At 53.1% G+C, this 27,222-nt stretch overlaps 1 protein-coding gene across 1 annotated transcript; it reads right to left on the bottom strand.

Annotated features, from left to right (window-relative positions):
• Positions 1-405: 405 nt before the first annotated feature.
• On the bottom strand, positions 406-27,222 carry LAPTM5 (lysosomal protein transmembrane 5). The gene is made up of 8 exons (XM_052663737.1): positions 27,076-27,222; positions 10,730-10,823; positions 9,807-9,883; positions 8,030-8,164; positions 7,206-7,328; positions 5,972-6,067; positions 3,045-3,137; positions 406-1,793 (listed from the first exon to the last, which is right to left on the bottom strand). Exons 1-8 carry the CDS (start codon positions 27,160-27,162, stop codon positions 1,704-1,706), a joined length of 795 nt encoding a protein of 264 aa, XP_052519697.1. The 5' UTR covers positions 27,163-27,222; the 3' UTR covers positions 406-1,703.

Genomic DNA, 27,222 nt, shown 5'->3' with positions numbered 1-27,222 from the left:
TTCCCCATGATGGTTTTATAGTCATTACAGGCTATTTACAGTCATTTATGCTTCTGCCTCCTCTTACCCAGACTGAAGGGTAACTGGAGGCTACTCAGATCCACTGTGGTCACCCCAGTGCCCAGCATGGGACCTGGCTCCAGGCGGGTGCTGTCCAGGTGAGTGCAGTTCATACCGTGTCTGGGAAACCTGAGGGTGTTTACAGGGTCCATGATTGGTGATCAGAAACAGTGCCAGGTCATGACACTCCCTACCTGGACATTGGCCCTGTGAGTTTCTGGACTGAAAGAACAGTTTGTGTGTGTGTGTGTGTGTGTGTGTGTGTGTGTGTGTTGGAGTGATGAAGGCTGACTTTCCACCCCTGGCCACACACCATATTTTAGGAACCACATGAGCCAAAGAGAAGCGTGTTGCTGCTTTATTAAAACTTCTTCCCCATCACACAAAGCAGTGGCACAAGGGGTGTTGGTGGGGAGCCCCTTGCACAGCCCTCTCCCTCTGCACCCCCCTTACAGACCCCAGAGAACCTGCTTCTGTGGCCTTCTCTCCACCTTTGGATCTGTGCCCTCAGAAATCCTGGCCCCCAGGGGCAGACAGAAGAGGTGGTACTGGTACCAAAGCCTTCCCTATGGCCCCACCAACATAAGCCCCCAGGGCTGGGTCTGTGCCCACAAAGGGTTTGCCTGTTTTGACTGAACTAACCTGTGGATTTAGTCCAACAAATGCATTTGCCTGATTTCAGGGCTGAATTTCTGCTTGACCCAAGTGTCAGGCAGAGCTGGGTGGCCTACAGCTAACTGGCGGTGGACAGGCTGCAGGATGGGCTGATAGTGCGTTCCTAGAGATGATCGCAGCTGAGGACACCCGTTTCCCAGGACCCATGGCTATGTGACCACACTGGCCGTGAGTGACTCGTTGTTGAGGATGACAACTCTTTAGCAAACCTATTGTGTGTCTGTAGGGGCTGTTTGATGATTAAAACAACTGCTACTTCCCATTTTGGCAAATGCCTGACTGCATTTTCATTTGAATGAACAATTATTCAGGACTCACAAGGACTGAATTGACCACAGCAGGCAGTTGGGTTATTGGACTAGATTGAACCGAGTGGTTTGGGGGCTAATTTGAGGGGTTTTTTTATTATTGAATGTCATCGCTAAATTAACTGAGGGTTGGCTGACTTAATCATTGTTTAAGCAACTATTGGAAGAAGTTGGACATACGTATTTGGTGGGGAGGACCAACTGATGACTACTTGACTGAACTGCTCTGTGAATTGACAACTATTTACAAATCAGTGCAATGGAATTTGTTGTTTGACCACATTATTTTCACTAACTGACAAGCTTGTTTTTGATTCGTCAGCCCCTTAGTAAAACTGGTCAAGTTGAGGCGTTACACAACCAAACTCACTGACTTTAGAAAGAGCAATCGTGTAGACCAATGCCAGAGCTGATCGAAAGAAGCCAAGGGCTGTTGGACTGAATTTTCGAGACCCAAGGAATCATCCAGCCTGAAAGGGTTGACCCATTGTGAGCATCTCCCAGGCCCCGCAGGAAAAGCAGGCCAGCGAGGGGGACGCAAGCGGACAGTCCTGAAGTCAGCCAGGTGGTTCACCCAGGCCACGGGGGCCACCAAAGCAAAGAAGCGGATTGCGAGGCAGCTCCGCCCCTCCCAGCACCAGGGCTGGGGCCTGGAGAGCCTCACACCTCTGAGTACGGGGGTGGTGCTGGGCCCCCCTCCGGAACCTTGTATGGCAGAGACACGGCTTCCTCATAAGATGGCAGGACCACCTGGGAGAGACAGAGAGACGAGGCCTGAGAATTGACCAGTTGGGACCACAATCCCACCCCAGGGTCAAGGGGCTCCAACCCCCACCTCTGACAAGATGATGAAAATGATGATGAGGATGACGACTAGCATGCTTTGGGTACTAACTGTGTGCTAGGCATTACACGAACAAGACAGGTGCAGACAGACTTGTTTCTGCCTGTTCAGCATCTAGCCCCCTTGTTCTGAGAACAGTCCACCGTTTTCCCTGGGAAAATATTCTCAGTCCATGTGCTTTCAGAACTGATCATCCTTCTGACCTAAGGGAGTAGACATGAGACCTGCAGTGGTCACTCAAAGTAGAATTTCATCCTCCCTGGCGATCCATCATTGGTTTGGGGATAGGCTTGTAACCCAGGCTGGCCCAACCAGACATGCTCCTGGAATGTCTTTCTTTTTGTCAGGGTTACTTAGAGGGTGGGATGTCAGTCTAGGGCTATTGGCAGCTATTTTGTCACCATGCAGATAGGGATGTCTAAAAATGAAATCATCACTGGACATCAGGTCTCAGCTGTACCTGAACCAGACCTACACTGGACTTTCAAGTTCTATAAGCTAATAAATTCCCTATTTTTTTTTAACATAAGTAAGATTGAGTTGGGTTTCTGACACAAGCAACCCAAAAAAAGTCTTAACCAATACAATCCCCATTTTACAGATGAGGAAAGTGAGCCTCCAATAACTTAAACCAGCTGCAATTTTGCATCATTTCTCCAATCAGCTGCTTCTTAGTGCACTTCGCCCTTCTTCCTGGAAGATCCCTTCCCCTTTCTCAGCTAAGTTGTACCAACTGACAGTCTAAGATTTGGTCAAATGCCACCTCCTCCAGGAAGCCTTCCCTGAAACCCCAGATGAGGCTAGGTGCCTCCTCTGTGCTCCCATTGCCCCTGTGCTTCTCTGCAAGTTATCACTGAATCTCCACGTCTAGGTTCACTCTGGACTATGCTCTCCTCCAGGACAGGGTGGCATCTTAATTTTCTCTACATCCCAAGGGTTGGATGTGAGGCCAAGAAAGAGGAAGAGGCAGAAAATGTTTAGTGCGTGAATGAATGAATTGAATCCTAGACAATGCGAGTGGAAAGGGGTCTGCGCACTTCTTATGGTCCAGCTCTCGTCTTACCAGTGGAGAGACTGAGACCAAGCAAGGCAGAGAGACCTGCCCTCAGTGATACAGTGGGTGGCAGACCTGGGGCCTGGCTGCCCAGCAGGCTCACCTTCTGTAGCCTCTTGGAGCCACTCCTCTCCTCAGCCGAGCTCGTGCACTTCATCAGTCTGTAGCACCCCCACACACACTTGAACATGTAGACCTGGAAAAAAGGCCCAGGTCAGGCTGCGCTCCGTGATCCCCTTCTCACCACCCCAGCAGGCCTGGGACAGACGCTAGGTGCTTCCTGTGGAGCCCCAGTTCATCCCCAAAGCCATATTCAACTGCTGCTGCTCAGACGCCTCTTCTGGCTGGAGGGGGCCTCACCTGCCAGTCTCAGCTATCCAAGGTGCTTCCCTCTTCACTGCCCCACAGACTCAGCACAGGGAGGAGGTTTCTGGAGGCTTCTGAGCTACCCTCCAGCCACTCTGGCAACACTTCTGCAGATCCTGATTCTTCACCCCGGGGACAGGAAACTCACCACCTCCTAAGGTGGCACCACCCCTCTTGAGACAAAGCTAACAGCCAAAAAGTTTTCTACAAAATCGCTTATGATATGTTGATTTTTTTAAAGCAAATTACCAAACTGTACACAGTAGTGTTTTATGTTTATCGACGCATAAAAATTATATGTACAGATGTATATATCTGTCAGATGACATGAGCAATAGTTTTCTCTTAGCAATTGATGTAAGAATTGGGGAGACGTTTTCCAGGGTAGGGAGTGAAGTCCCCAGGGTGCATTCAAGGAACAAGAGCCAGTAAGGCTCTCTCTGCCCCTAAACTGCCTTCTAAGGAAGAAGAGCGGGTCCTGGTGTCTGGGATGCCCACTGCCTCATGGAGTCCTATGATGGAGACTTGGAGGGAGAAGAAATAAATAAGATGAGCCATGAAAAAATGAAGTATGAAGGGCCAGGGCAAAGCAAGCAGGTGGAGGGTGGTCACTGAGGCAGAGTTGGGCAGACCTAAGATGTGTTAATACGTCTCCGTATTAACAGAGAACAGACCCCCCACTCCCACTGGATGAAAATAATAGGAGAGGGCTGAGGGGATGGAGTTCTGTTTGGACAGTTTTTCTCTAGCAGCGTGTATGATGTGAACCCCTACTTGGGTCCCCGCCAGCCTTCAGAAATATTCTCACTGAGCATGACTAATGCACTTGTGATAGCTCAGTCCTTTGAGGAAGGGTTAAAAGGAGTGAAGCTGTTTCCAGTTTGGCATTAAGTGAGAGCAGAGACTGCTCAGGGCCTCAGATGAAAGGAGGCAGTGATGTCTGGTAACACCACCCATAAAAAAACGGGGGGGCAGAAATGCACCCAGATCTCCGAGGTGCTACTCTCAGAGGCGGTGGGTTGTGGGCTGATCATCTTCTCTCTGTTCATCGGTAGTTTCTAAATTTCTACAGCGATCATATGTTACTTTCACAATCAGAAAAGAACGCTTTTAAAAGCCCTTCCTTCTCTTGAATCGACATCAGCCTCCCTGTGGCTTCCGGCCACAGGTCCCCTCTGTGGCCTCTAGAATCCCCATGAGAGTCCTTCGGGTACTTGGAGACAGTGATCACATCCCCCTTGAGTCATTTCTTTCTCAAGCTGAACTGCCCTGGTTTCACTGACTCCCTAAGACGGCAGAGTTTCCTTGCCCCTTCACCTTCCTGTTGTGCTGCTATTAACACATTATTGACCAGAGACGTATTAATATATCTTTCGTTACTCAAATGTTACTGACCATTGCAGGCACGTTCTTTACCATTGAGCCACCAGGGAACCCCGTCACTGACCAGAGATGTATCAATCAATATGTTTTTAGAGATTGGTACAATTAACACACTCCTGTCTGTCACCATATCTCTTAAGAACTGGAACTCTGTCCTCCGGGCCTGACTGCTCCTGAGAAAAATAAAACCAATCTCCTTCCTCTTTCTCATCAGTTCAGTTCAGTCGCTCAGTCGTGTCCGATTCTTTGCGACATGAATTGCAGCACGCCAGGCCTCCCTGTCCATCTCCAACTCCCGGAGTTCACTCGGACTCACGTCCATCGAGTCCGTGATGCCATCCAGCCATCTCATCCTCTGTCATCCCCTTCTCCTCCTGCCCCCAACCCCTCCCAGCATCAGAGTCTTTTCCAGTGAGTCAACTCTTCGCATGAGGTGGCCAAAGTACTGGAGTTTCAGCTTTAGCATCATTCCTTCCAAAGAAATTCCAGGGCTGATCTCCTTCAGAATGGACTGGTTGGATCTCCTTGCAGTCCAAGGGACTCTCAAGAGTCTTCTCCAACACCACAGTTCAAAAGCATCAATTCTTCGGCGCTCAGCTTTCTTCACAGTCCAACTCTCACATCCATACATGACCACAGGAAAAACCATAGCCTTGACTAGACAGACCTTAGTTGGCAAAGTTATGTCTCTGCTTTTGAATATGCTTTCTAGGTTGGTCATAACTTTTCTTCCAAGGAGTAAGCGTCTTTTAATTTCATGGCTGCAGTCATGAAATTAAAAGTCTTTCTCATCACCAAACCTCTAATAATATGACCTCAGGACCTGTCTACATTTTGGTGCCTGAATCACATAAAACTGTTGACATGAGCAATGCAAGACACAGGGTGCACCTTTCACAGGTGAGATCCAAGACCCAGAGAGAACTGACTTGAAAACCAACCGTATAGCTACAGAGGGGAAAGCTGGGATTCAAATCCAGGTCTTTCTGAATCTAATTCCAGACAGAATAGCTCCTCTTTCTGCTAGATCAGGGTTTCTCTGAGTCACACACTAAGTCCCTGACAAACACAGCTGGGTCTTCACAGCCCACTTGCTCTAAACTGGGGGTCCCTGAGGATCCCATGTGGGGTCAGAGGAGCTGGTGTGGGGAGCGCTGGAGTTTGGAGCCCACAGCAGGGAAGGCAGACGTGGCAGACACACTTCCCTGCCTCCTAACAGGAGGCCCTGGAGCAGCACAAACCCATCACCCCTTCCTGAGCCATGGGGCGGGGACCACTCACCTTCAGGATGAGGACAGTGATGAAGGCAATGGAGAAGATGATCATCACCTTGATGAACTGGTTATGAGTCATACCGTCCTGGCTGGGGAGGTAATTCTGTAACAGATTTGGGAGCCATTTCAGTGCCTCTGCCCTAAGGAGCTCTAACAGGAATAAAAGCCAGCTCTCCACACACATAGGAACACATTATCTCAGATGACCCTTGCAAGGACCCTGGGAGGCCGGTGCTAGCCCTGTCTGGCAGGGGAGCAAACCCAGAGAGGCAAATGCAGCTGATGCTCATCCAGATGACCCTTATCTGGCTGGTACCCCCCGTTGTCCCCATCATGTCCTTCTCCGGAGGGTTGTCTTGGCTGACAGATCTACCTAATCCTGAAACACCTGGGGGACATGTCCCCTCCCCTAGGGGCAGCTTACAGCAGGACTGGTTGATGGAAGGTCCTGCTCTGGGGGGACAATATGCAAATTGTGCAAATATGCAAATATGTGCACACATCCTTTGACACTCCGCCCTCGAGTGTGAGCTAGACTTAGAGACTCACTTCTCACAGACAATAGGATGTGCCAGAGGTAAGTGTGACCTGGGAGACCCCATGGCTGTTTCCTCCTTGCTCTCACTTGGCTGCTCACTGGGGGCAAGCTGGCAGCCACGACATGAGGATGCTCAAGCAGCCGTCTCAAAGGCTCACGTAGTCGGAAACCAAGGCAAAGAGCCCACAGCCATGCCAGTAAGCCAGCCTGGGAGGGCATCCTCCAGATTTAGAAAAGCCTTCGGCGGCCACAGTCACATGCCCTGGAGGCAACCTCAAGAGAGACCCTGAATCTGAACAACCCAGCTAAGCCACTCCCAAATTCATGATCCTCAGAAACTACTCAGATATCAGTTGCTTATTATTTTAAGTCACTAGGTTTGCAGATCATTTGTTAGAGAGAAATGAGAAACTCTCACCATCTCTGCACAGCAGTTCACACTGCAGGGTGCCCTCTGGGATCCCGCAGGGCTATTCCTAAAGCCAATATCTGCCTGACTTCTTCCTTTTGTCTAACCTGCTTCCCTGGCTCCTTTCAGATTTCTTCCTGAGAACTCTCCTTCAGGAAATCATTCGCACAACAATCTCCCCACCCAGCTCCACTTTCAGAGAACCCAGCCTAAGCACTGAGGCACAGAGAGGGGAAGCAACTTGCTCAAGGCCACACCATCAGTGACGGCAGCGAGCCCTCAGCTCAGACTCACCATGTGGTTCATGGACTTGAAGTTGAGATAGGTGGGCACCTCCATGTAGGAGCTGCAGAGGGTCAGGATGCTCAGGCAGAAGTCCAGCAGCTGCAGGGTCATCAGTGGGACCTTGGAGGGGCTCTTTGGGGGAAGAAGACAGACCAGCAAGTCAGCCCCAACCCAACAGCCTGGGTACCATGGGGCACACAGTGGACCCTCAGTTTGAGAGACTGCCAGCCAGAAACATCAACACCTCTCTGGTCCATGGTGCCCAGAAAGACACGGAAGCTCGTTCCTCAGACATTGCCACCATGGGTAATGAACCCAGGACAAGAACCAGGGTGTCCTGACTCCCAGCCCAGGGTCATCTGCAGTCTAGCTTGTCAGTCTCCTCAAAGGCCATAGTCAGGAGAAGTGTGAAAGCAACTCTGCAAAGCTGAGTACTCAGTGATTGGCACCAAGTGTCATGGGCATCCCCACCAAAGATGCTCACCATCTTTCCCTTGCTTTCTTCAATGTGGTTGAGGGACAAAGCAGGAGCTCGGGGCAGAAATGGGGCATTCCCTTTCCTATGGTGTAAATTCACCTTTGTTCCATGCTTACCACACGATGCGCGCCCTGTGCACGCATTCCCCAATTAATACTTCGACGTATGGCTGAGACATGATCTCAGACACATTTTACAGGAAGAAATGCAGGGTGATTTGAAGGGGCTCAGGGACTTGCTCAATCTCACCAATTAGAAAGGGGCCTTGTGGGCTCCCACCCTCACCAGCCTAAGCTTCTCTGTCTCCCCTGCTAGAGGTTGGGAGGCACGGGACAGGGACACAGGACATACTCACCACCCGCCTGCTGCTCCGGGAGGCGAACTTGAGGTAGGCAGGCAGTTCGATGTAAGAGCCCAGCAGGGTGAGCAGGCACAGGAGGAAGTCCATGATTTGCAGAGACAGGAAGGGCAGCAGGTACTTCTCCCGGTTCTGAAAGGCAAGCCCAGCATGGTTGGGGTCCCTTGCACAAGCTGTCTTGTGCAGCCTGAGGGTCTCCGGCACCCCATGGCCTGAAGCTCCCTTCCCTCCCTGAGAACCTGATGCTCTCTTAAATCATCTGTGCAGCTCGGCTGAGGTCACCCCATGGGGATCCACATGCCTTCCTCTGAGCGAGGGTCTAGACATGGGGAGAAGGCAAGACCCAGGCCCTGAGGGTAAGCAGTCTCGGTGTCCTGGGAGACAGCAGGAACACCAGGAGCGGTCCTCATCTACAGAGACAAGTGCTTGGGGTTCTAGGACCCAGGTCTGCCTCAACTCGCTCTTAAGAACCCAAGAAGGAAAGACTTTGTGTCCATTTGACAGATGAAAAGGAATCTGAGAAGACTTCCTAGAAGTGGAGTCACTGGGACTAGAGCTGGAAAGAAGCAGGGAGGGAAGGGGTGGTCATTGGAGGCAGCAGGGCTGGCAGGAGCTAAGGCCTGAAGGTGGGAAAAAGAAAGCTTGTGCTGTTTTAACAATGGATCTGACCTCTGGGTAGCGTGCCTCCCAGGATGTTCAGTCACAGTGAGAGGGCCTGGGAGGTTGAGGCTGACATCCCTCTCCTTCAACTGAAAGCAAGTGACCACTGTGACGAGTATTAATTCATAGGAACCCACAGCTAGGGACAAAATCAGAGAAAAGGTGGTTTCGTGGTTTCTCATGTGGTTATCCAAAATTGCTCAGGAGGCAGCCGAATCAGCCCAGGCTAAAGCTCAGAGGCTTCAGGGACGATCGGATCCATTTTCTTAGCTGGACCATTTGTGTCTCTGCACAACCCCCCAGGAACCACCAGGAACCAAGGCAAAAACCCTCCCTGGGATGCAGGGCTTCTGAGAGAGTGATCTTAGCTAGGGAGTGAACAGTGATGTTTGGAGCAAGGTGGAGACGTTCCAAACCAGCACCAAATCACCACCCCACCCTGCTGGCCCTGGGATGCCCGGCCCACTGTCTGCCCAGGAAGGATTCTCTTTCCGGGGCCCACTCCAATGACTGTGTGACCTGGGCCCTGGCTTCCTGCCCACTCCTGGGGGTGCCAAGGGACAGACAGGTTCCTCTTTGCAGGAGGTTGAGCCACAGCCCGTCTCTCTCATCCGCTAGCTGGGTGGCACTGAGCTAGACGCAGCTGCACCCTCCCCTCTGCTTGGGCTCCTCTCACTGATTACAGAATCCACTGCTTTCCTCCCCTCTACCTAGGCCTCAAAATGCCCCTTCCTTTTCTCTCTACCAAATTCCTTGCCACCATCTGCAATTCAAAAGGATGTGGTTTGGCAGCTAGTTCAGCCTAAGTGTCAGTGATGAGTGGTGGCCACAGCTGGCTGAGCACACCCCTGCCTGTGGAGGACAGATGTTCATAGGAAACCGGGGCCTCCAGCCCAAGGGGTCTGGCGTGGAAAAAGGCGGGAGGCTTCCAAAAGCTAAGTTTGAAGATCTCAGGGTGCAAGTTGGATCTCCACCAAATACCTGCCTCCCACCTCTCAGCATCCAGGGCTGCTGACGTAGCTGGTGTGAATAGGAGAGGGCAGGAGGGCAGCGAGGGTTCCATGCCCACCCCCCAGGTCCCAACTCCCCTGCCCCTCCCCAATCAGGCCCTCACCTTGACCACGCCAACCAGCAGGCTCAAGCTGATGATGAAGAGCATGGTGATAAGCAGGAAGCTGGAGACCAGTTCAGCTGAAAGGCAAAGAGAGAGGTGAGGGGCCCAGAAGTGCCCCTTAGGGAGGCATTCCGGGTTCCAAGGGCCACACTCTGGGAACCTCTGGTGTGGGCACTATGCCAGTAAGCAAGAAAGCCCAGGCCCCGCCCTCCTGCTGTTCTCAGTCTTGAGAGGCTACCAAGTTGCAAACAGAACATTTCAGGTAACAAAGACAGTGGAAGAAAGGGAGCAGGGTGTCAGGGCCCTGGGGAGGCCTCTAAGGAGGTGGCCCGTGAGCCAGGAGGCCAGGCAGGGACCCCGAGACAAGGGCCCAGCTCAGTGTGGTGGGTGCAGCAGGGGGAGGGTAGTGTGGTGGGAGCAGAAAGAGATGACAGGTGAGACCAGAGAGGGGGCTGGAGCCCACGGTGAGGAGCAGAGTGATGGGCGCCTGTCTGGGCTAAGCAGGGGAGAGTCCTGCTGCCACTGCCACTGGTCCAGCCTAGAAAGGCTGGTTAGGATTGCAAAGTGGGTCAGTCACTCAGTCATGGCTGACTCTTTGCAACCCCATGGACTGTAGCCCACCAGTCTCCTCTGTCCATGGGATTCTCCAGGCAAGAATACTGGGGTGGGTTGCCATTCCCTTTCTCCAGGGGATCTTCCTGAGCCAGGGATCGAACTCGGGTCTCCCGCACCATAGGCAGATTCTTTACTGTCTGAGCCACCTAGCACCCTCCTGTTTGCTCTCACACCGGGAGACTTCGTACAGACACGTGGGAATTTCTCCACTTGCAGACGTCAGAAAGGACGAGTGGCAAGGCCTCAACTCCAGCTGCCCTACCCCTGGCCGGCGCCCCTCCCCACCCTTTGGCTTCCCCTGGACCTACCAATCCTGAGGTAGCCCGTCTTCGAGAACTTGCAGGAGGACTTGCCGTGGGCCACCTCCACTGAGTGCTCAATGAACAGCAACACACTCATGATCTGGGGGCAGAACAGAGCATCAGTGAGCCGGGGTCCCCACAGTCCCACCACCAACCGCTTCCACCCCAACAGTGTGCAGTCAGGGCCTGTAAGGAGAGGTCCTGGAGGAGGTGGAATGCCGGGCAGTGGGGCATCCTGGATACAGTGTGGCCTAGACAGAGAGACAGCTCAAGCTCTTAACCCTCCTTCTCCTTCCTAGCTGTGTGAGCTTGGGCAAATGATTTGACCTCTCTGTGCCTCGGTTTCCCCATCTGTAAAATAAGGATAATCCTGATAGCTACCTAAGGAGGCTAATGCGGGGAGTAAAGGAGAACATCACAGGACAGCGCTTAGAACCACACCCAGTTCTTAGCAAAGCGGTAACTGTGGCTACTGAAGGTCAGGCTTGAGGAAGTGGGGGAAATGGAGGGCTCTCACCAGGGACTGGGCCCCTGCCATGTACCCTCTTTTATAATGACAGGCTCTGGACATCACGGGATCTTAGTCACAGCATCTGAGCATGACAGAAATTCAAGTTCTTGGGCTCATCAACTCAGACCTGGGAGTCTCTGATCTATGAATCCCAGTCCTCCTGGCTTTTCAACCCTCATATGCAAATGGAGATAATACTAATATTCATCTCATAAGGTTGTAGTGGGGCCAGATGGCATGATTCATTTAAAGTACCTGACAAATAATAAGCACAGTCTGTGCTATTATTGTTGTTGTTATTATTCTCTCTGGATTATAAAAGACGCTTGCTCCTTGGAAAAAAAGTTATGACCAGTCTAGACAGCATATTAAAAAGCAGAGACATTACTTTGCCAACAAAAGTCCATTTAGTCAAAGCTATGGTTTTTCCAATGGTCATGTATGGATGTGAGAGTTGGACTGTGAAGAAAGCTGAGCACCAAAGAATTGATGCTTTTGAACTGTGGTGTTGGAGAAGACTCTTGAGAGTCCCCTGGACAGAAAGGAGATCCAACCAGTCCATCCTAAAGGAAATCAGTACTGAGTATTCATTGGAAGGACTGATGCTGAAGCTGAAACTCCAATACTTTGGCCACCTGATGGGAAGAGCTGACTCATTGGAAAAGATGCTGATGCTGGGAAAAATTGAAGGCAGGAGGAAAAGGGGATAACAGAGGATGAGATGGTTGGATGGCATCACCGCCTCAATGGACATGAGTTTGAGTCAGCTCTGGGAGTTGGTGATGGACAGGGAGGCCTGGCGTGCTGCAATCCATGGGGACACAGAGTTGGACATGACTGAGCGACTGAACTGAACTGAGGAAAGGACTGTGTCTCTCTCGCTCACTGTTCTAGCTGCTATAGATGAATGAACAGATGGATGGATGGATGAACGGATAAACCCTATTTCCTCAGGGGACCCTTGCTAAGAATGACAGAGAAGGGGCAAACCTGATGGACATGAGTTTTGCTGTGGTCCTGGCAAGAGGTGTGGTTCAGCCACAAAGCTGCTGTTTCAAAGGCCCTTAGAGGTCACCTTATCCCTGCCCTCCATCTTCTAAGGCAGGGATCCTGTACCATGCAGCCTCTACTTGAATGCTTCCAACCACAGCAAACTTAATCTTCATTGAGTTCATGTCCTTACAGCAAGCTTTCTCCCCATCATACACACACACTTCTCCAGTGCCATCTGACCACACTGTGAAAAAGACTGTCTCCTCCCTTGCAGTGGATGGCCTACCTCTATTAATATGGCCTGAGTTTGCATGGGCTTTCTAGGCGGCCCTGCACTAGTAACTGATGCTCAGCTGACAAACAGCTAGACACTCACCATCTGTTTCCCCCCGGCTGACTTGTGATGGGTTTTTTTTTTTTTTTAGCTCAGACATAGGTTTCAATTTGTCTTCCTGCCATATTACATCCTGTTCAGGGGGCCAGAAAGGGACAGCAAAGAAGACTGCTGAGAAGCTGGGCTCCAGAGTCAGGCAGAGATGGATACAAATCCAGGTCATTATGTGACCTTGAGCAAGTCACTTTACCTCTCCGAACTCCCTCACCTGGAAACTGGCAAGCACTGGATTTAATGGGAAGTAAACTGGACTGTATTTGCAAAGCACTGAGCTTCAAGCTCTGCAGTGGGTGCTCAGCAAGTATAAGCTGCTTTTGGCTGGTGTGAGTTGACATGGGCCCCCTTTACCTGGTGAAAAAGGCTTTGTTTCACCAGAAGGGTGGAAAGCACCTCACAGCAGAAGGCAGATGTGGTGGGGGCTGTGGCTGATACCCACAGGAAGCAGCTCGGAGAGAGAAAGGCTGCTTCCTCACCTCCTGAAGACTGGAGTTCCAGCCCCTCTTACCCCAGTTTCCCCTGTAACGAGGGAAAGAGAAAGGGAGGCAAGTGATGGCTCAGTTGAGGACAGAACAGAGCACCCTGAAAGATGGTAAGCTCTGGGGTTCCCTGGAATGTGCAAGCAGAGCACAGATGACTCGCCACAGCCGGGCTTAGAAACGCATGAGTATCTGTCAGCCGTGATAACAGGAAGCCCTTTGAAGTCCCAAGAGTCCAGGATTGTCTGAGTCTAGGACGAAACTCAGAATCAGACAGTCTCGACATCTAGCTGCTAGAAAGAGTCTGTCCACTTCTTTTGTAAACTCCCTCTGCTCATTTTCTAAGCTCAGAGAGGTTAGGTGGCTGGACCAAGGACACACAGCAAGTTGGGGACAAAGAGGAGCCTGGAGTCCCAGTGTCCCAGGGCTGTCCTGATGCCTTCCCACACACCCCAATCCCAAGTCAACTCGGGGCCTTGCTTTTCCTGACTCCAGAGGGCTCAGATATTCTGACCATGTACCCGTGTCAATAAAACCCTTTGCACACACTATTCTCTGTTGCTTGATTTCCAGATTATACCCATGTGCTGCCGTCCTGGTTTAGAGTGAACATCATAAAACCTACACACAACATACCCAGAAATGAATAAAGAACATGATTGAAAATTTTAGAAATTTTAATATTGTCATTCTGAGGCCCCAGCAGTTACCTTGGGTATCACCCCACTTTGGAAACCGGTGCCAACCCACAAACCATTCCCGAGATTCTCAATTCTGGCCCTAACACTCTCCCACAGCCCTGCTGCCACGTCAGCAATCCTGCCACTAGCGTCCTAACTACCCCTCTTCAACCACCCCCTCTTGAATATCCTGGGACCCCAGGAAGGAGAGCGAAGAGGGGAGACATTTATGCAGCCTGATTCCACGCCTGGTTCACCACTCACACCATCCCTGTGATCCTCCCAAATCCAGCAAAGGGACTAGTCGTAATACTCCCACCTCCATTTCACAAATGGGAAAAGTGGGGCTCAAAGAGGTCCGGTAACTTGTCCAAGGCCTATCAGCTGATCATTTGCAGGACCCCAGGGCAATGGGCACTGAATCTGATTCTCTTCCCCTGTCCAGTGTCCTCCCAGCATCTCCCCACCTCCTGGCTCTGCCTGAGGTCTGCCCTCCTCCGCTCCCATGCGAGAGCCCAGCAGAGCCAGCAGGGCCCCTCCTCCCCTTCCCTCTGCCGCCTCCTCCACCTCCCACAGCTTGTGCTAGAAGCAGCAGCAGACACTAGAAGCATTTCCACTTTTGTAAAAAACCACCTGTGCTTAAAACCAAGCTCCTCCTTTACCCAGTTTCACCTTCTCACCCGACCATCCTGTAGGAGAGTGATAACCCTGTCCCCATTTGCCAGATAAGAACCTGGAGGCGCACAGAGGCAGGAACCAACCCCAGAGCAACCTCAGTCTGACTCAGACCCTCGGCTGGCCTCTGACCATCAATGGAAGACACCAGTCCCTGATCCAGGAGGAAGATAGGTACCTCAGTTCTGTAGGAGATGAAGTGGAGAGGAACTGACATTCCCTGAGCACCTACTCTGTGCTCAGACCTGTATCCACAGGCTTGCACCACCATCTCCCAAAACCCTGCAAGAAAGCCAACATCTTCCCCGTGTTAGAGATGAGGAATGGAGACTCCGAGAGGAAAATTCACATGCCCTGAGTCACGTGGCCTGGCTGGTATATGAACCCTGTTGCCTGGGCTCCCAGAGTCCAGGCTCCACTCCAGGCTGAGTGGTTGACTTGGGGCCCAGCCCTGGTCTCACCAACCATCCACCCACCCTCCCCAGGCCACTGACCCCACACCCACAGCTCAAGGGACAACAGCTGGGGTAGAAGAGGCCTCTCCCACTGTCTGACGGCTAGATAACCCTGGCCAAGTCCTGGCTCCTCCCTGATCACAGTTTATCCCCTCCAGTCAATGAAGAGAGTCACCCCCATTCTCACGGGAATGACTGAAGTCCTGCCAACCATGGCATGTCACACCCAGGCTGCCCAGCGTCTCCCACCCCGGAACGTACCCCACTCATCAGAAAGTCCTCACTGCTCCACCCAAGTCCCCAACCAAGAGCTGTTTGTAGTTCCAGAAAGTACCTGACTTACCTATTGCATAAGCTGGGAGAGGCCAGGAAACCCCAAGAGTCCAGACTACCCAGGCCACCTGGCCCTCCCTTTCCCCTGATCTCCCTCCTCCCACCAGAGCAGAGCTGTCCTCTCCCTGAGTCTGAGCGCCCGCCTGGGCCGTGATTCATGCCCTTCTGGGACAGGAATGGGGCTTCTCTCCTCCCGCAGTGCCCGGGCACACGGCATTCACTTGCCCACCTGTTCTCCCCTCGCAGCATCTTTGGTCAGTCACAGTTAAGAGCCAGGGTGCTGGACTCAAGTGACCCTGCCCCAACCCCGGCTCTGTGCCCTTGAGCAAGCTCCTAACCTCTCTGATCCTCAGTCCCCTCCTCTGGGAAATGGGATAATAACTGGACCGGCCTGGCAGGGCTGCTATCGGTCAAATGGCCCTCCAGCCCTGAGCCTGGCATACAGCAAGTGCCCATCAGTACACACTGTTGGGCAGGCATACACCTGCTCCCTTGTTTGTTCATCCAGTAAACACTCTCTGAGCACCCACCACCTCCCAGCCCTGTCTGGAAAAGTCACTGACCCTGGCCTGCAGGTGCCACAGTCCCCAGGGGAACCCAACAGGTGACCAAAGTGTTCAGAGCCACATCATGGGACATGCAGGAGGCTGAGAGTCCCTGACAAGGGACTGATCGTAGCTGTCTGGAAGGCCCCGGGAAGGTTTCACAAACAGGAAAAAGCTTGATCATGGCTTTGAAGAAGTAGTTTTCCAGCAGAGGAGAGAAAAGCATTCCCGGAAGAGATCTGGAGCGCGGCAGGACAGATCCAGGGAAACTCGGGGACAGGAATGACTCTTCCCTGAGAGAGGGGATGTCACCCATGGGCACGTGGAGCCCAAGGAGATGCAGTGGCCAGCCCAAGGCCACACAGTAAACAGACTGCAGAGTCAGAATCAGCTTGAGTCCTCCAGACACCGCACTCAGGCGCGGGCTCTGTGGCCGCGTGAGTTCTGACCACGCTCAGCCGCCCACTGCCGCCTTCGCTCTCCATTCCTCTTTCTCACCTCTTCCCTCGCCTTCTCCCTGGTTTCAGTTCCCACTTTCATCCCCACCCCAGCTCTTCTTTCTCAAAAACAAACACACAACTTCCCTAAGCCGTGTGATGGGGGAAGTGGCCAGGAGGCCAGGAGAATTTCTGCTTGTTTTCCTGGCGGTTTTGAGGAGCAAACCAACAGTCTGAGCTAAAATAAAAGGGCAGCTGAAGGAAAGGTACACAGCTCAAAACAGCCTGGAGTTAAAACTCCCCTCCAGGTCCTCCCCAACATTCTATGCAAAACAAAGAACTCTCTCTCAGGAAGAAAAAAAATGGACATTAAGGTTGATTACCCCCAGCTCCCAGCCAGTCCCAGCCTCTGGCCCATCGCCGTTTAAGAGAGAACTACTCTGAACAACCCTGGAGAAGAACAGGCCCCGTTAAGACAGTAGCTTTCCACATACATGCCATATATACTTAACTCTTTTCTTGGGTAAGTGCAGCAGCTCGCTAATCTGACTGCTGCCCCTTCTCGCCTCATTAAAGGTGATCTGTTTCCGTACAGTGCCCGTCTCCTTCTTTTTCCGAACCTCGCCTTCTCTAACTCCCTTAACCTACCGTTGTAGGAGGAGAGGAGGCGGCCAGGAGGGCAGGGGTATGGGAGCACCACTGAACATGGCCGGGGCCATAACGGCGGTGATGCCGCAGCTGAGTGGAGTAGACACGGGGTCGGGTGGGCTTGACAATGGTGCGGGAGCTGGGAGGCGGGGACTGGCTGCCCTGCGGCTGGCTTATGATCCTATGGGCAGTGATGATAGAGGCGACGGTGGAGGTGGCAGGCTGGTGGTGATGGAGGGAGCCACAGGCCTGCTGGGAATTGTAATTAATAACTGCAAAGACTGTCAGGCCATGCTGTTGCTGCTGATGTCCACGGCACTCCTGACAGCATGATGTGATGATGGTGGTGACGAAGATCACGGCGATGGTGCTGATGACACCAGATCCCCTGACTCTGGGTATCAAGCACCATTTCCCAGTCAAGAATGGGAGTCCCGCTTCTCAGACCTCCTGAGGGGGCTTAGGACCCACCCTTTCACAAGCGTGCAGGCAGAGACCTATCCTCTGAGCTGCCGGGGGTAAAACTGACAGAGCGATCTAACACTCAGTGAGCATCTGCTATGTGACAGCCGGTGCCTGGGCCATTTCCTGTCTGTTAACTCCACTGACTCCTCCTCACAGGTCTGTGAGGTCAGAACTGCTGACCCGCTTCCAGCCGAGGAGAACGGGGCCTGTGGGTGCCTCAGCCCAGGTTGCACAAGGAGTCAGGCCCCGGCTTGTCCTCCGCCCTCGCCAACAGAGATGAAGCGGTTCGCACAATGGGAAACCGGTCCCAAGCGCACAGTTCTTCCAGCCTTCCAGGGCTGCTCCAACCTGACCCCGGGTCCTCCGTCTCTGGGGGCCAAGGAGCTCATGGACTCCTGCATGTTCAGGCTGTCATTATTGTTATCTTTCTCCTTCCCATCATCATCATCGTCATCGCCCCTCCCTGAAGCTCACTCCCCTCCACCTCACCCACCCACCCTGTTTTCCCTGGGGGTGGGAGGGGGGGATCCCCTGGGGCTGTCTGGCCAGAGGATGGGAGAAAAGAACCAGATGCATCATCGTCGGGAGGAAGCTTCCCTCCCCCAACCCCACCCCACACTTCCTGTCACAGCTTATCAGGGGCAACTGGGTGGGGGCCATTCCCCCTCCCACCTCTGCCAGCGCTATCTCCCCAGACACCTCCCCAGCTGGCCTAGATACCATCACAGTGCGCCTTCCCAGAACCACAGCTCAGCAGCTGCCCCATCCAGGCCCCCTCACTTCCCTGGGAGCCCAGGTGCACCAGCCTCCCTCCCATCCCTGCCCCCTCCTCCTATTAACTGCCCCTCCTTCGCCCCACCTGGCCCCTCGACTCCTCTGCGCCCGGTTTCCTGGTTTCCTCGTCTGTAAAACACAGAGAAGGCCCCACCCACTAGCAGGGCTGCTGTGCAGAGCAGATGAGGTTGACAGACGTCTGCTACCAAAGACTTGATCTTCAGAAAGATCAAGTGACTGTGCCTAGGGCGGACACCAAGCCACAGGTCCCCGTGCCCATTGTAAGGGCCCCACGCTGGAAACAGCCCCAGTGTCTTCCCCCTCCCTACAAGAGGCAAACATACTCTGATATATTGATGCAGTGAAATAGTAAACAGCAAGGGGGAAACAAAGTGGATACACACAGTCATGCAGAAAAAGGTCACAAACACAGTGTTGAGAGAAAAGAAGCGCCCGTGATGTGTAAACTCATCCCCAGGTGCTTCTAGAACTACAAGGGTTGAAAGAAGTCAATGAGGGCCGCATAGTGACGAGCCCCACCAGAGGCCCTTGGGGGCTGGTCCCGTCCTGTTTCTCAGTGTGGAGGTTACCTGGATGTTGCTCCCTGAAAAAGGTCATCAAGACATGCACTTATAGAAATTATGCATCAATAAAAGGTTTGCAAAAGTAAAATACAATTGAGATTGGCAGCCACCTACTCCATGTCAGTTCCCTCTATTGGTGGCTCAGACGGTAAAATGTCTGCCTACAGTGCGGGAGACCGGGGTTCAATCCCTGGGTTGGGAAGATCTCCTGGAGAAGGAAACAGCAACTCACTCCAGTATTCTTGCCTGGAGAACCCCATGGTTGGAGCAACCTGATAGGCCACAGTCCATGGGGTGGCAAAGAGTCGGACACGACTGAGCAACTTCACTTTCACTTTCACTTACTCCATGTCAGGCCCTGGGGATGATGAAGATGAATCAGGCAGGGCCAACCCTGGCCTTCAGGCCTCCAGGCCAGACCACAGGACCCCCAGGACCCCCACAGGGGGAGGTGGGAGCCACCCTGAGATAGGGGGAAACGCTGAGAACTCAGGGTCTAGGAGTCGGGGCTCCAGGAAGGCTTCTGAGAGGTGGTGAGAACTAAAGATTTCCCCCAAAGGGCAGTGGGAAGGGTCTTCCAGGCAGAGGGAACAGCAAAAGCAGAAAAGGATGAGGTGTGTTTAGGAAACTGCAAGAAGCTTCTCTTGGGGAACTGCGACTTGGGCTCAGCACATGCCCGGCACACAGGAGGCCCCCAGAAAATGGCAGCAGCTGCTGGGTGGCTGGGCTGGTGGAGGGATGCAGAAGATGCTAAGGGGACATGTGGTTTTCCAGGGATGTGACTGCGAGGTTGGCAGAAAAGGGAGAAAGAACACTCCAGGGAAAAAAGGAACAGCTCACGCACAGGTCGGGAGCTGGCAGAGAACATGGTTGGGATTGCACGCCCCATGGTTCATTATCCCGCAGGGGAAAGTGGAAAGTGCCAGCATGGGAGCAGCTCGCTCTGGGCCCACGTCCGGGAAAACCAGTGTATCAACCTCTGAGCCCCGTCCCTTGCCTGTGCTTCAAGTGTGAAGGCCCAGCAAGGCCTGTCCTCTGCCCTCTGCCCTTTGACCTTTCAGACCTGCCCCTGTGAAAGAAGACAGGAGGGCAAGCCTTCCCCTGAAGGAAGAGGCACTGAAGGTGAGCTTTCTGACCCGGTGAATCCCAGGGGGTCTCTGCTGTTCTTGGAGGATGGGGGGTGGGCATCCTTTATGGGCACCCATTTGGGGGCTCAGAATGAACCTCCAAGCTGAGTCCACGCTCCCATCCCCCTTCACTGTCTGAACACCCCCAAACTATTCCCACAAAGCATCAATTCCTTATTTACCTTCAGGGCAAACGCCCCCACTGTGATAATAGGTGTTACTATGACTGGAGCATTTAGGAGAGATCAATTCCTTCTCCTTTTACAGGTGAAATAGAGATTGCATCTTTGCACATGGGCTCTGTGTTTCTAAGAACAATGCTCCCCGGATACTACTGTTGAATCCAACTCCATGGCTACCAAGAAGCCTGCCCTTCGCCCGCCACGGTCTGGAGCAGTAGCAGCGAAGCCTGGGCCTCGAGCAGGACTCTTGGGCTCTTGTTCTGGATCTACCCCAGGCTGCAAAGTCGCTTGGCCTGTGCAAGCCTCAATTTCCTCCTTTGTCAAATTTCTTCCCCAGAGGTAGCTCCCATTTGTGGGGCACTCGCTGGGTCTCCCACTTGGTCCCCTTTGAGTCTCTGACGATGCCGGTCATGGTTATTGGCCCCCAGTTGACGAGGGAGAAAACTGAAGCTCGGAGAAGGAGAGGGACCCACTGGGCCTGCAGCAGGGCTGAGGTCTGCAAGGCGGGGAGCCAGCACCTCCGCTGTGCAAGCTCCCTGCTCAGCTTCCTGCCTCATTAAAGGCTCTGTGCCCCCGGTGGTGTGGGGTCCCCTGGGAGGCCAATGCAGGCCTCAGATAGAAGTCCTGGTTCTGAGCCACTGCCCTGGGCTCAAAATAAAAGCCTCCCTTCCGGTTGGGGGGGTGCGGCGGGGCTCTGGACTAGGGTGCTGACCGAGAACCTTGGCCCACCCAGGCCCTGCCCTCCAGCCATAGGGCCAGGTCTGAGTGAGGCCCCAGCCCCTATACCAGGGAGAACCCTCCCCGGGGCTGGTATGGCTCTCTGACAACAGTGGGTCCCTCCAGCCAAGGTGACCCTCAATGGATGGAACCACCATTCACCACCTTCCATTCCCAGAAGCTCTTTCTTTCTCTTTCCTTGGGCTTGAGAACCAGGAAGTGGGGATGGGACGAGGCTCAGTCTGGGGTCTGGCCCTCCAGGCCCACCTCACACAGATGACTGGCCACCATCACTCAGCCCACCAGGCCTGGGGTAGCAAGAAGAGCCCAACTAACTTTGCTCCCCAGAAGGCCCTGTCTGCCACCCCACACTGGCCCCAGTTGGTCCAGGGGGCCCCTTGAAGGCCTCTGACATTTTATAAGCTAGAAGGCAGGGTGCACACCGTGGAGATGGGGAGCACAACTGAGTTCCCACCAGGGCGCTTTGGCCATGGCTCTGGAGAGGGGCCATGATTCCCACCCTACCCCCGCTGGCCTCCCCCACCATTCAGGCAGCATACAGAGCAAGTTCTTTCTGCCCCGCATGGGGCCACTGGGCGTGAAGGCAGAGGTTCTAACAGATGGACCTAACAGTTAGGACCTATTTTTAGACTCTAAACAGATGAGCTCTAGAAAGGGGAGTGGCCTCTGGTCACATCCCACAGCCCACACTGGGCTCTTGCCTGCCAGCCCCCGTCTCTTGTAGGGCCACATCAGCTCAATATTTCAAAACCATCACCCTTGAGACAGGGACCCATTTAACAGATAGGAAGCTGAGGCCCAGACAGCAAAGGCAACTGCCTGCTCAGTCACATTGTCAGTGAGTGGAGGAGACAAGTCCACAATCTTTTCAGGCCCCAAAGTGGAGCAGAGAGAGAGGAGGCACTGCAGTTCTCAGGAGGACAAACAGGAGGGCTTCCTGGAGGAGGAAGCTTCCCATGAGCAGGACCATGAAGAAGAAACGAACGCTGGGTGAGAGAAGGGCCTCTCAGACAGACGGACCACCCCCGGGCCATGGACCAGGTAAGGAGTTCATCTGTGCACCCGTGGGCTCATCCCACACACCTGTGTGCTGGTAGCCGAGGTCTGGAGCAAGCCCCTCCCCCACATCCCTGTGTGACCTGGAGCAAGTCAGGGACCCTCTGGAGCCTGTTCACTCCTCTACGAAATGAGAGAACTAGGGCAAGCAGAGATCCATGAAAGAAGCCGGAGATTTGTTTCATTCTTACCCCTGCTGACCTCAGCAACCTCCCCTACCACACCTCATAAACATCGCTCCCTCCATCCCAGCTCCATGAGCTTCTCAGTACTTCCAAAGCTTCACCTGCTGCCCCCTCGGCCAGCATGCCCTTTTTTTCCTCTACGTTCTCAAGCAAAGTCCTGCTCTTGCTTAGCACTCAGGCCTCCTCCCAAAAGCCTTTCCTGAATCCCCAGCCTCCACCTAGTGCGTGCTCAGTGGAGTCCAACTCTTACTCCAACTCCATGGACTGTAGCCCGCCAGGCTCTTCTATCCAAAGGATTTTCCAGGCAAGAATACTGGAGTGGGTTGCCATTTCCTCCTCTGGGGGATTTTCCTGACTCAGGGATTGAACCCATGTCTCTTGTGTGACTCAGGGATCGAACTCATGTCTCCTGTGTCTCCTGCCTTGCAGGCAGAATTTTTTTACCACTGAGCAACCAGAGAAACCCATAGCTTCTACACCAGGGCTGAGCTAAGGCAGCTCGTCTGTGCCCCCATCTGAGCCAGCACTGTTATCCTTCAGCACCATTATCACAAATTTTCCTTGGTAGGTTGGAACCCCTAGAGGACAGAGGCCATGAAAGAGTCAGGCGCGTGTGCTGGCCTGGGGCAGGGCATGGAAAAAAAAGACATGTTGAGAGCGGATCCACATTGACAAGAGGGTCCTTCAAGTAATAGAGATTGAGTGCTTCATTAGCAGTGCCTCAGACATGGAGCCTGCTGCCAGCAGACCTGTAAGTCAAACAGAATACTTGTGGAAAAGCAGTCTCTTTACAGTGGAGAAACACAACAGACAGGACCTCAGCCAGGTGACCAAGGTCAACATCAACAGTGGTAAGACACGTGCAAGCATATACCCTCAATGTGCAGTGTGGAGAAGGGCACTTCACCTCTGCGATCTCCTTCCCAAAACACGTTGTCCAAGTCTAACCAGGAGAAAACCACCAGACAAGTCCCATGTGATGAATATCTGACAAAATGCGTGACTAATATTTCTCAAAACTGTCAAGGTCATCAAAAATGAGGAAAACCTGGAAAACGATCACAGCCAAGGGAAACCTAAGCAGGTGTGGTGACTATATACAACGTGGGATCCTGGAAGAGAAAAAGGATCTTAGGGGAAAGCTGAAGAAATCTGAGTAAAGTATTGGCTGGCGGCTAATAATAGTATATCAGTACTGACTCATCAACTGTGACAAATGCGTCATGTAAGATGCTGTCAATCAGGGAACCCAGAAAGCGGGTATACAGGAACTCTGTTCACAGTTCTCCTATAAATCCAAAACTGTTCTAAAATAAAATATTTATTTTTAAAATGTAATACATGCTCATTGTAGCAAATACTGAGAATACAGAAAAGTAGGAAAAAAAAAACAACAACAACAAACAGAGCTTTCACAACCTGTAACCCAGAGACAAGCCAAGGCCAGCACCAGCCTCATTTCCTCCTGGGCTTGTTTCGGTGAATCCTCTCCCTACGGGGCTGCAATCACCGTGGGTGGAAGCTTTTTATCAGACAGTGAATTTCTAATGGAACTCCAGGCACCTTGGGAGGGAGATATTTCTGGGCAAAAGTGTCTTCTGGGGTCCTTATCTCCTGCCATTAACTTGAGACAGACATGCTTTGGGCTGCCAGATAAACCAGAACCAAAGAGACCAATTTACGAAAGTTCTCTGACTCCTCTAGGGGTGCCACTTTGGGTCAAAAATCATTTGTGACCCAGGGAATCCTCTGCACAAACCCAGGGAAGTGGGGAAGAAGGTCCTCCGGCCGTTGGACGTGGAGGTCCTGCAGTAATAACGCCCCGATGACTCAATAAACGGTGGCACTGTCTCAGGATGCCAAGAGCCCGATTTAACCCTCCCTAGAGGGGCCCAGTCCACGAATAGCTCTCCGTGTGCAGGGCTGTCACCCACGAATGGCTCCAGATGACACCAGTCTAGGTGATCAATACATCTGGAGGGCAGCTTCTACTTTTCTATCCAGATGTTCAGACCCCTGACAGTACACCTGCTACGTGACTGCCAGGCCACAGAGAAAGCCCTGCCCTTTCTGGGAAGGAGCAAAACCTCTCACAGAGACGGCAGGAGGACCATCCCCCACTGGAGTCAATCAAGCATCCCAGCCCAGAGAAGACTGCCCGAGCCAGCTTCCAGACTTTTCTTCCGTTCTCCTGCCTTCTGCTCTAGGACATCCCATGGCTCCCCATGACCCACATGAAAGATGGTGGTTCTCAGCTGGGTGTGATTTCACGCCCAGGGTACATTCAGAGTGTCTGGAGATATTTTGGGTCATCACAGCTGGTGGGGAGTTATTAGTATCTTGTAAATAAAGGCCAGGGGATGCTGCTAAACATCTGACAGTATACTCTTCACTCTCCACAACAAAGAATGCACCAGCCCCAAATATCAATAGTGCCCTGTTGTGAAGGCCCAACCTCTAGCTTATCAATCCAACCCCCTCCCACCTCCTACTCCCCAACCTAAAGCCTCCAGCTGGTCTGTGTAGGGTCCCAAGCACAAGCCACAGTCCTCAGCCTCCACAGCTTTGCACACTTATCCATCCCAGATCCACCCTCCCCATAACCAAACTACACGTCTGCCAGTGGCACTCCTCCAAGAAGGCTTCCTGATCACCCGCGCACACATTCTCCAGCTCTGTGGGCAGAGGCTGATGTCATATCACTGTGTACAGGTGAGGATCTCGGATGGCATGAGCAGAAGGAAACCTCAAGTCACAAAGTCAGGGGTTTGCGAGGCAGACTCTGGGCCCTGCAGCCTGCAAGTAGATTTGACTCGGCCTGCCCAGGGATTTCTTTTTTTTCCTCAAATCAGTCACTAACATGGAGACAGCAGAAGTTGTGACATAAAAGCCCGTGTTTCCTGTTTCTCCAAGTGCCACAAGAGCGGCTGCTGGGGCCCACATAGCAACAATCGGCGGAAACGGAGAGCAGCTGCCGGAACAGACGCAGAACAGTCTTCCCAGGTCACAGCAAGGGCCGCGTGCCCCAGGGTGCTCACTTACAGGAGCTTCCTGGCCCTGGACGCATGGCAATTGAGCCAGTCCACACCCCTCATCCATCATCTTGTAAAGGAAAAACTGAGCCCCAATCAAGCAGCCTGTCCAAGGTTGCATGGCTGGTTAGCGGCAGAGCAAGGGTAGAGACCCAGTGGCCTGCTTCCCACGGGGACATCCCTTCTTAGGACACTGTGTTTCCAAGAACATGATATAATCTCAGAGCTTGAAGAGGCCCTAAGGACTTGGTCTGGGGACAGTCAAGAGCCTTTCACTTCTCTCAGAATCACTCTCACATTGGCAGGAGCCTGACGGAGCAACCTCTGAGCTCCGCCCAAAACCAGTGTTCTGGGGATCTGACCACTTGACTTATGGGTGTGCCAGCCTCAGGCTCTGTGTCTGAGGCCCTGCTAATAATAACTTCAACTACGAATTGATGCGTTTGAACTGTGGTGTTGGAGAAGACTCTTGAGAGTCCCTTGGACTGCAAGGAGATCCAACCAGTCCATTCTGAAGGAGATCAGCCCTGGGATTTCTTTGGAAGGAATGATGTTAAAGCTGAAGCTCCAGTACTTTGGCCACCTCATGTGAAGAGTTGACTCATTGGAAAAGACTCTGATGCTGGGAGGGATTGGGGGCAGGAGGAGAAGGGGACGACAGAGGATGAGATGGCTGGATGGCATCACCGACTCGATGGACATGAGTCTGAGTGAACTCCGGGAGTTGGAGATGGACAGGGAGGCCTGGCGTGCTGCGAATCATGGGGTCGCAAAGAGTCGGACATGACTGAGCGACTGAACTGAACTGAACCTGTCAGGTAATAGTTCCCACTACGTGCCTCGTAGATATTTATACCCTTGATCCTCGCAACAACCCCATTAGAGAGGTATTATTATTCTCAAGCTCATTTTTTTTTTAGACGGAACAGACATTCATAGAGGTTAAGTAAGTGGCCCAAGGCTGCACAAGTAGGAAGTGATGAGGCCAGGACTGGCACACCAGAGTCCAGATCCAGAGACTGTGCTGAACCCTGAGCGGCACCAGCGCTCTGAAGGTTGGGCTCTGGCCACAGCCCTGCCGGCTCTGCCTGCAACAGGAAGCAGATGCAACCAGGTCTGAACAGTTTATAGCAGCCCACCACAGCATTGCCGGATTCAGGCTAATTTTAAGGAAGCCCTTCCAGGCTCATAAAAGAACTGTTAACCACAGGCCCTGAGTCACCCTGGGAGGGAGGGTGAGCTGGGTCTGGTGAGCTGCGTGTGTCTCAGAGCTGTGGGCTGGGGGGATGGGTCTGGACAGGGCCCAAAAAGAGAACCCCAACCTTCAGCCACTTAGACAGAGGGGGAGCCTCTGGCCCCCGGGGGCTATGACTTGCCCAGAATCAGTCACTCTGAGTTTATAAGAGACAAGACTCAACATCCAGCTGTGCGCACCAGCCTCCAAAGGGGTACCAGGGGCCCGTTCCTCCTCAACTGGCCCAAGTCTCCAGGTCCAGGCCAGTCACCCTGCTCATATGCAAGCCAAACCAAGAGGACTCAGGCCCCTCTGTCCCCTCTGGAAGCACAAAAGGGAGATTCCCGCTTCCCATCCCTTCCAGTGGCCCAGGCCCCAGGGAGAGTCGGCACAGCTGTGCCTGTGACCTGACCCCATTTCCTGACAACACTCCTGGCTCACGTTCCTCCTGAGATTCCGGGTTTCTAAAGCACTTTCACATCTGGAGCTGTTTGCTCCTGAATGAGCTTATGGAGCTGAAGGTCCCATTTCACAGAGGCAGAAACTGAGCCTCAGAGAGAATGGGAGCTATATTCGCTTAGAACAAGGACCCCCTCCTTCCACTCCTGCCACTGCTGCAGAGCTCCACCCGCCCCCAAACCTCACCCCCGGCAGGCACTTCGGACAGAGAGGGACCCCAAGGCCCAGAGCATGGAAAGGACAGACCGGGGTTCTCCGAAGAGGTGGTGAGCCACGATCCTCCCATTCAAGGGGGTTCAGTAGATGGGGGGTGGGGCTCTCTCCCTCCGTCTCACACACACACAGGGCCCGGGCCTCCAGCACACTCACCACATGGTAGATGGCCAGGGCGGTGGTAGCAATGCGCACATTGAAGCAGCAGCAGGTCTGGCGGATGGCGGCCGCGCGGGGGGCCATGATGTTGCCTCCCCTCCTCCGAGGCACTGACGGGGAAGGAACTAGGAGCCTGGAGCAGGG

This window comes from Budorcas taxicolor, chromosome 2 (assembly GCF_023091745.1).
Source record: "Budorcas taxicolor isolate Tak-1 chromosome 2, Takin1.1, whole genome shotgun sequence".
Lineage (NCBI taxonomy): Eukaryota > Metazoa > Chordata > Mammalia > Artiodactyla > Bovidae > Budorcas > Budorcas taxicolor.
The sequence above is the reverse complement of the archived record's forward strand: the minus strand, read 5'-3'. Positions and strand labels throughout refer to the sequence as shown.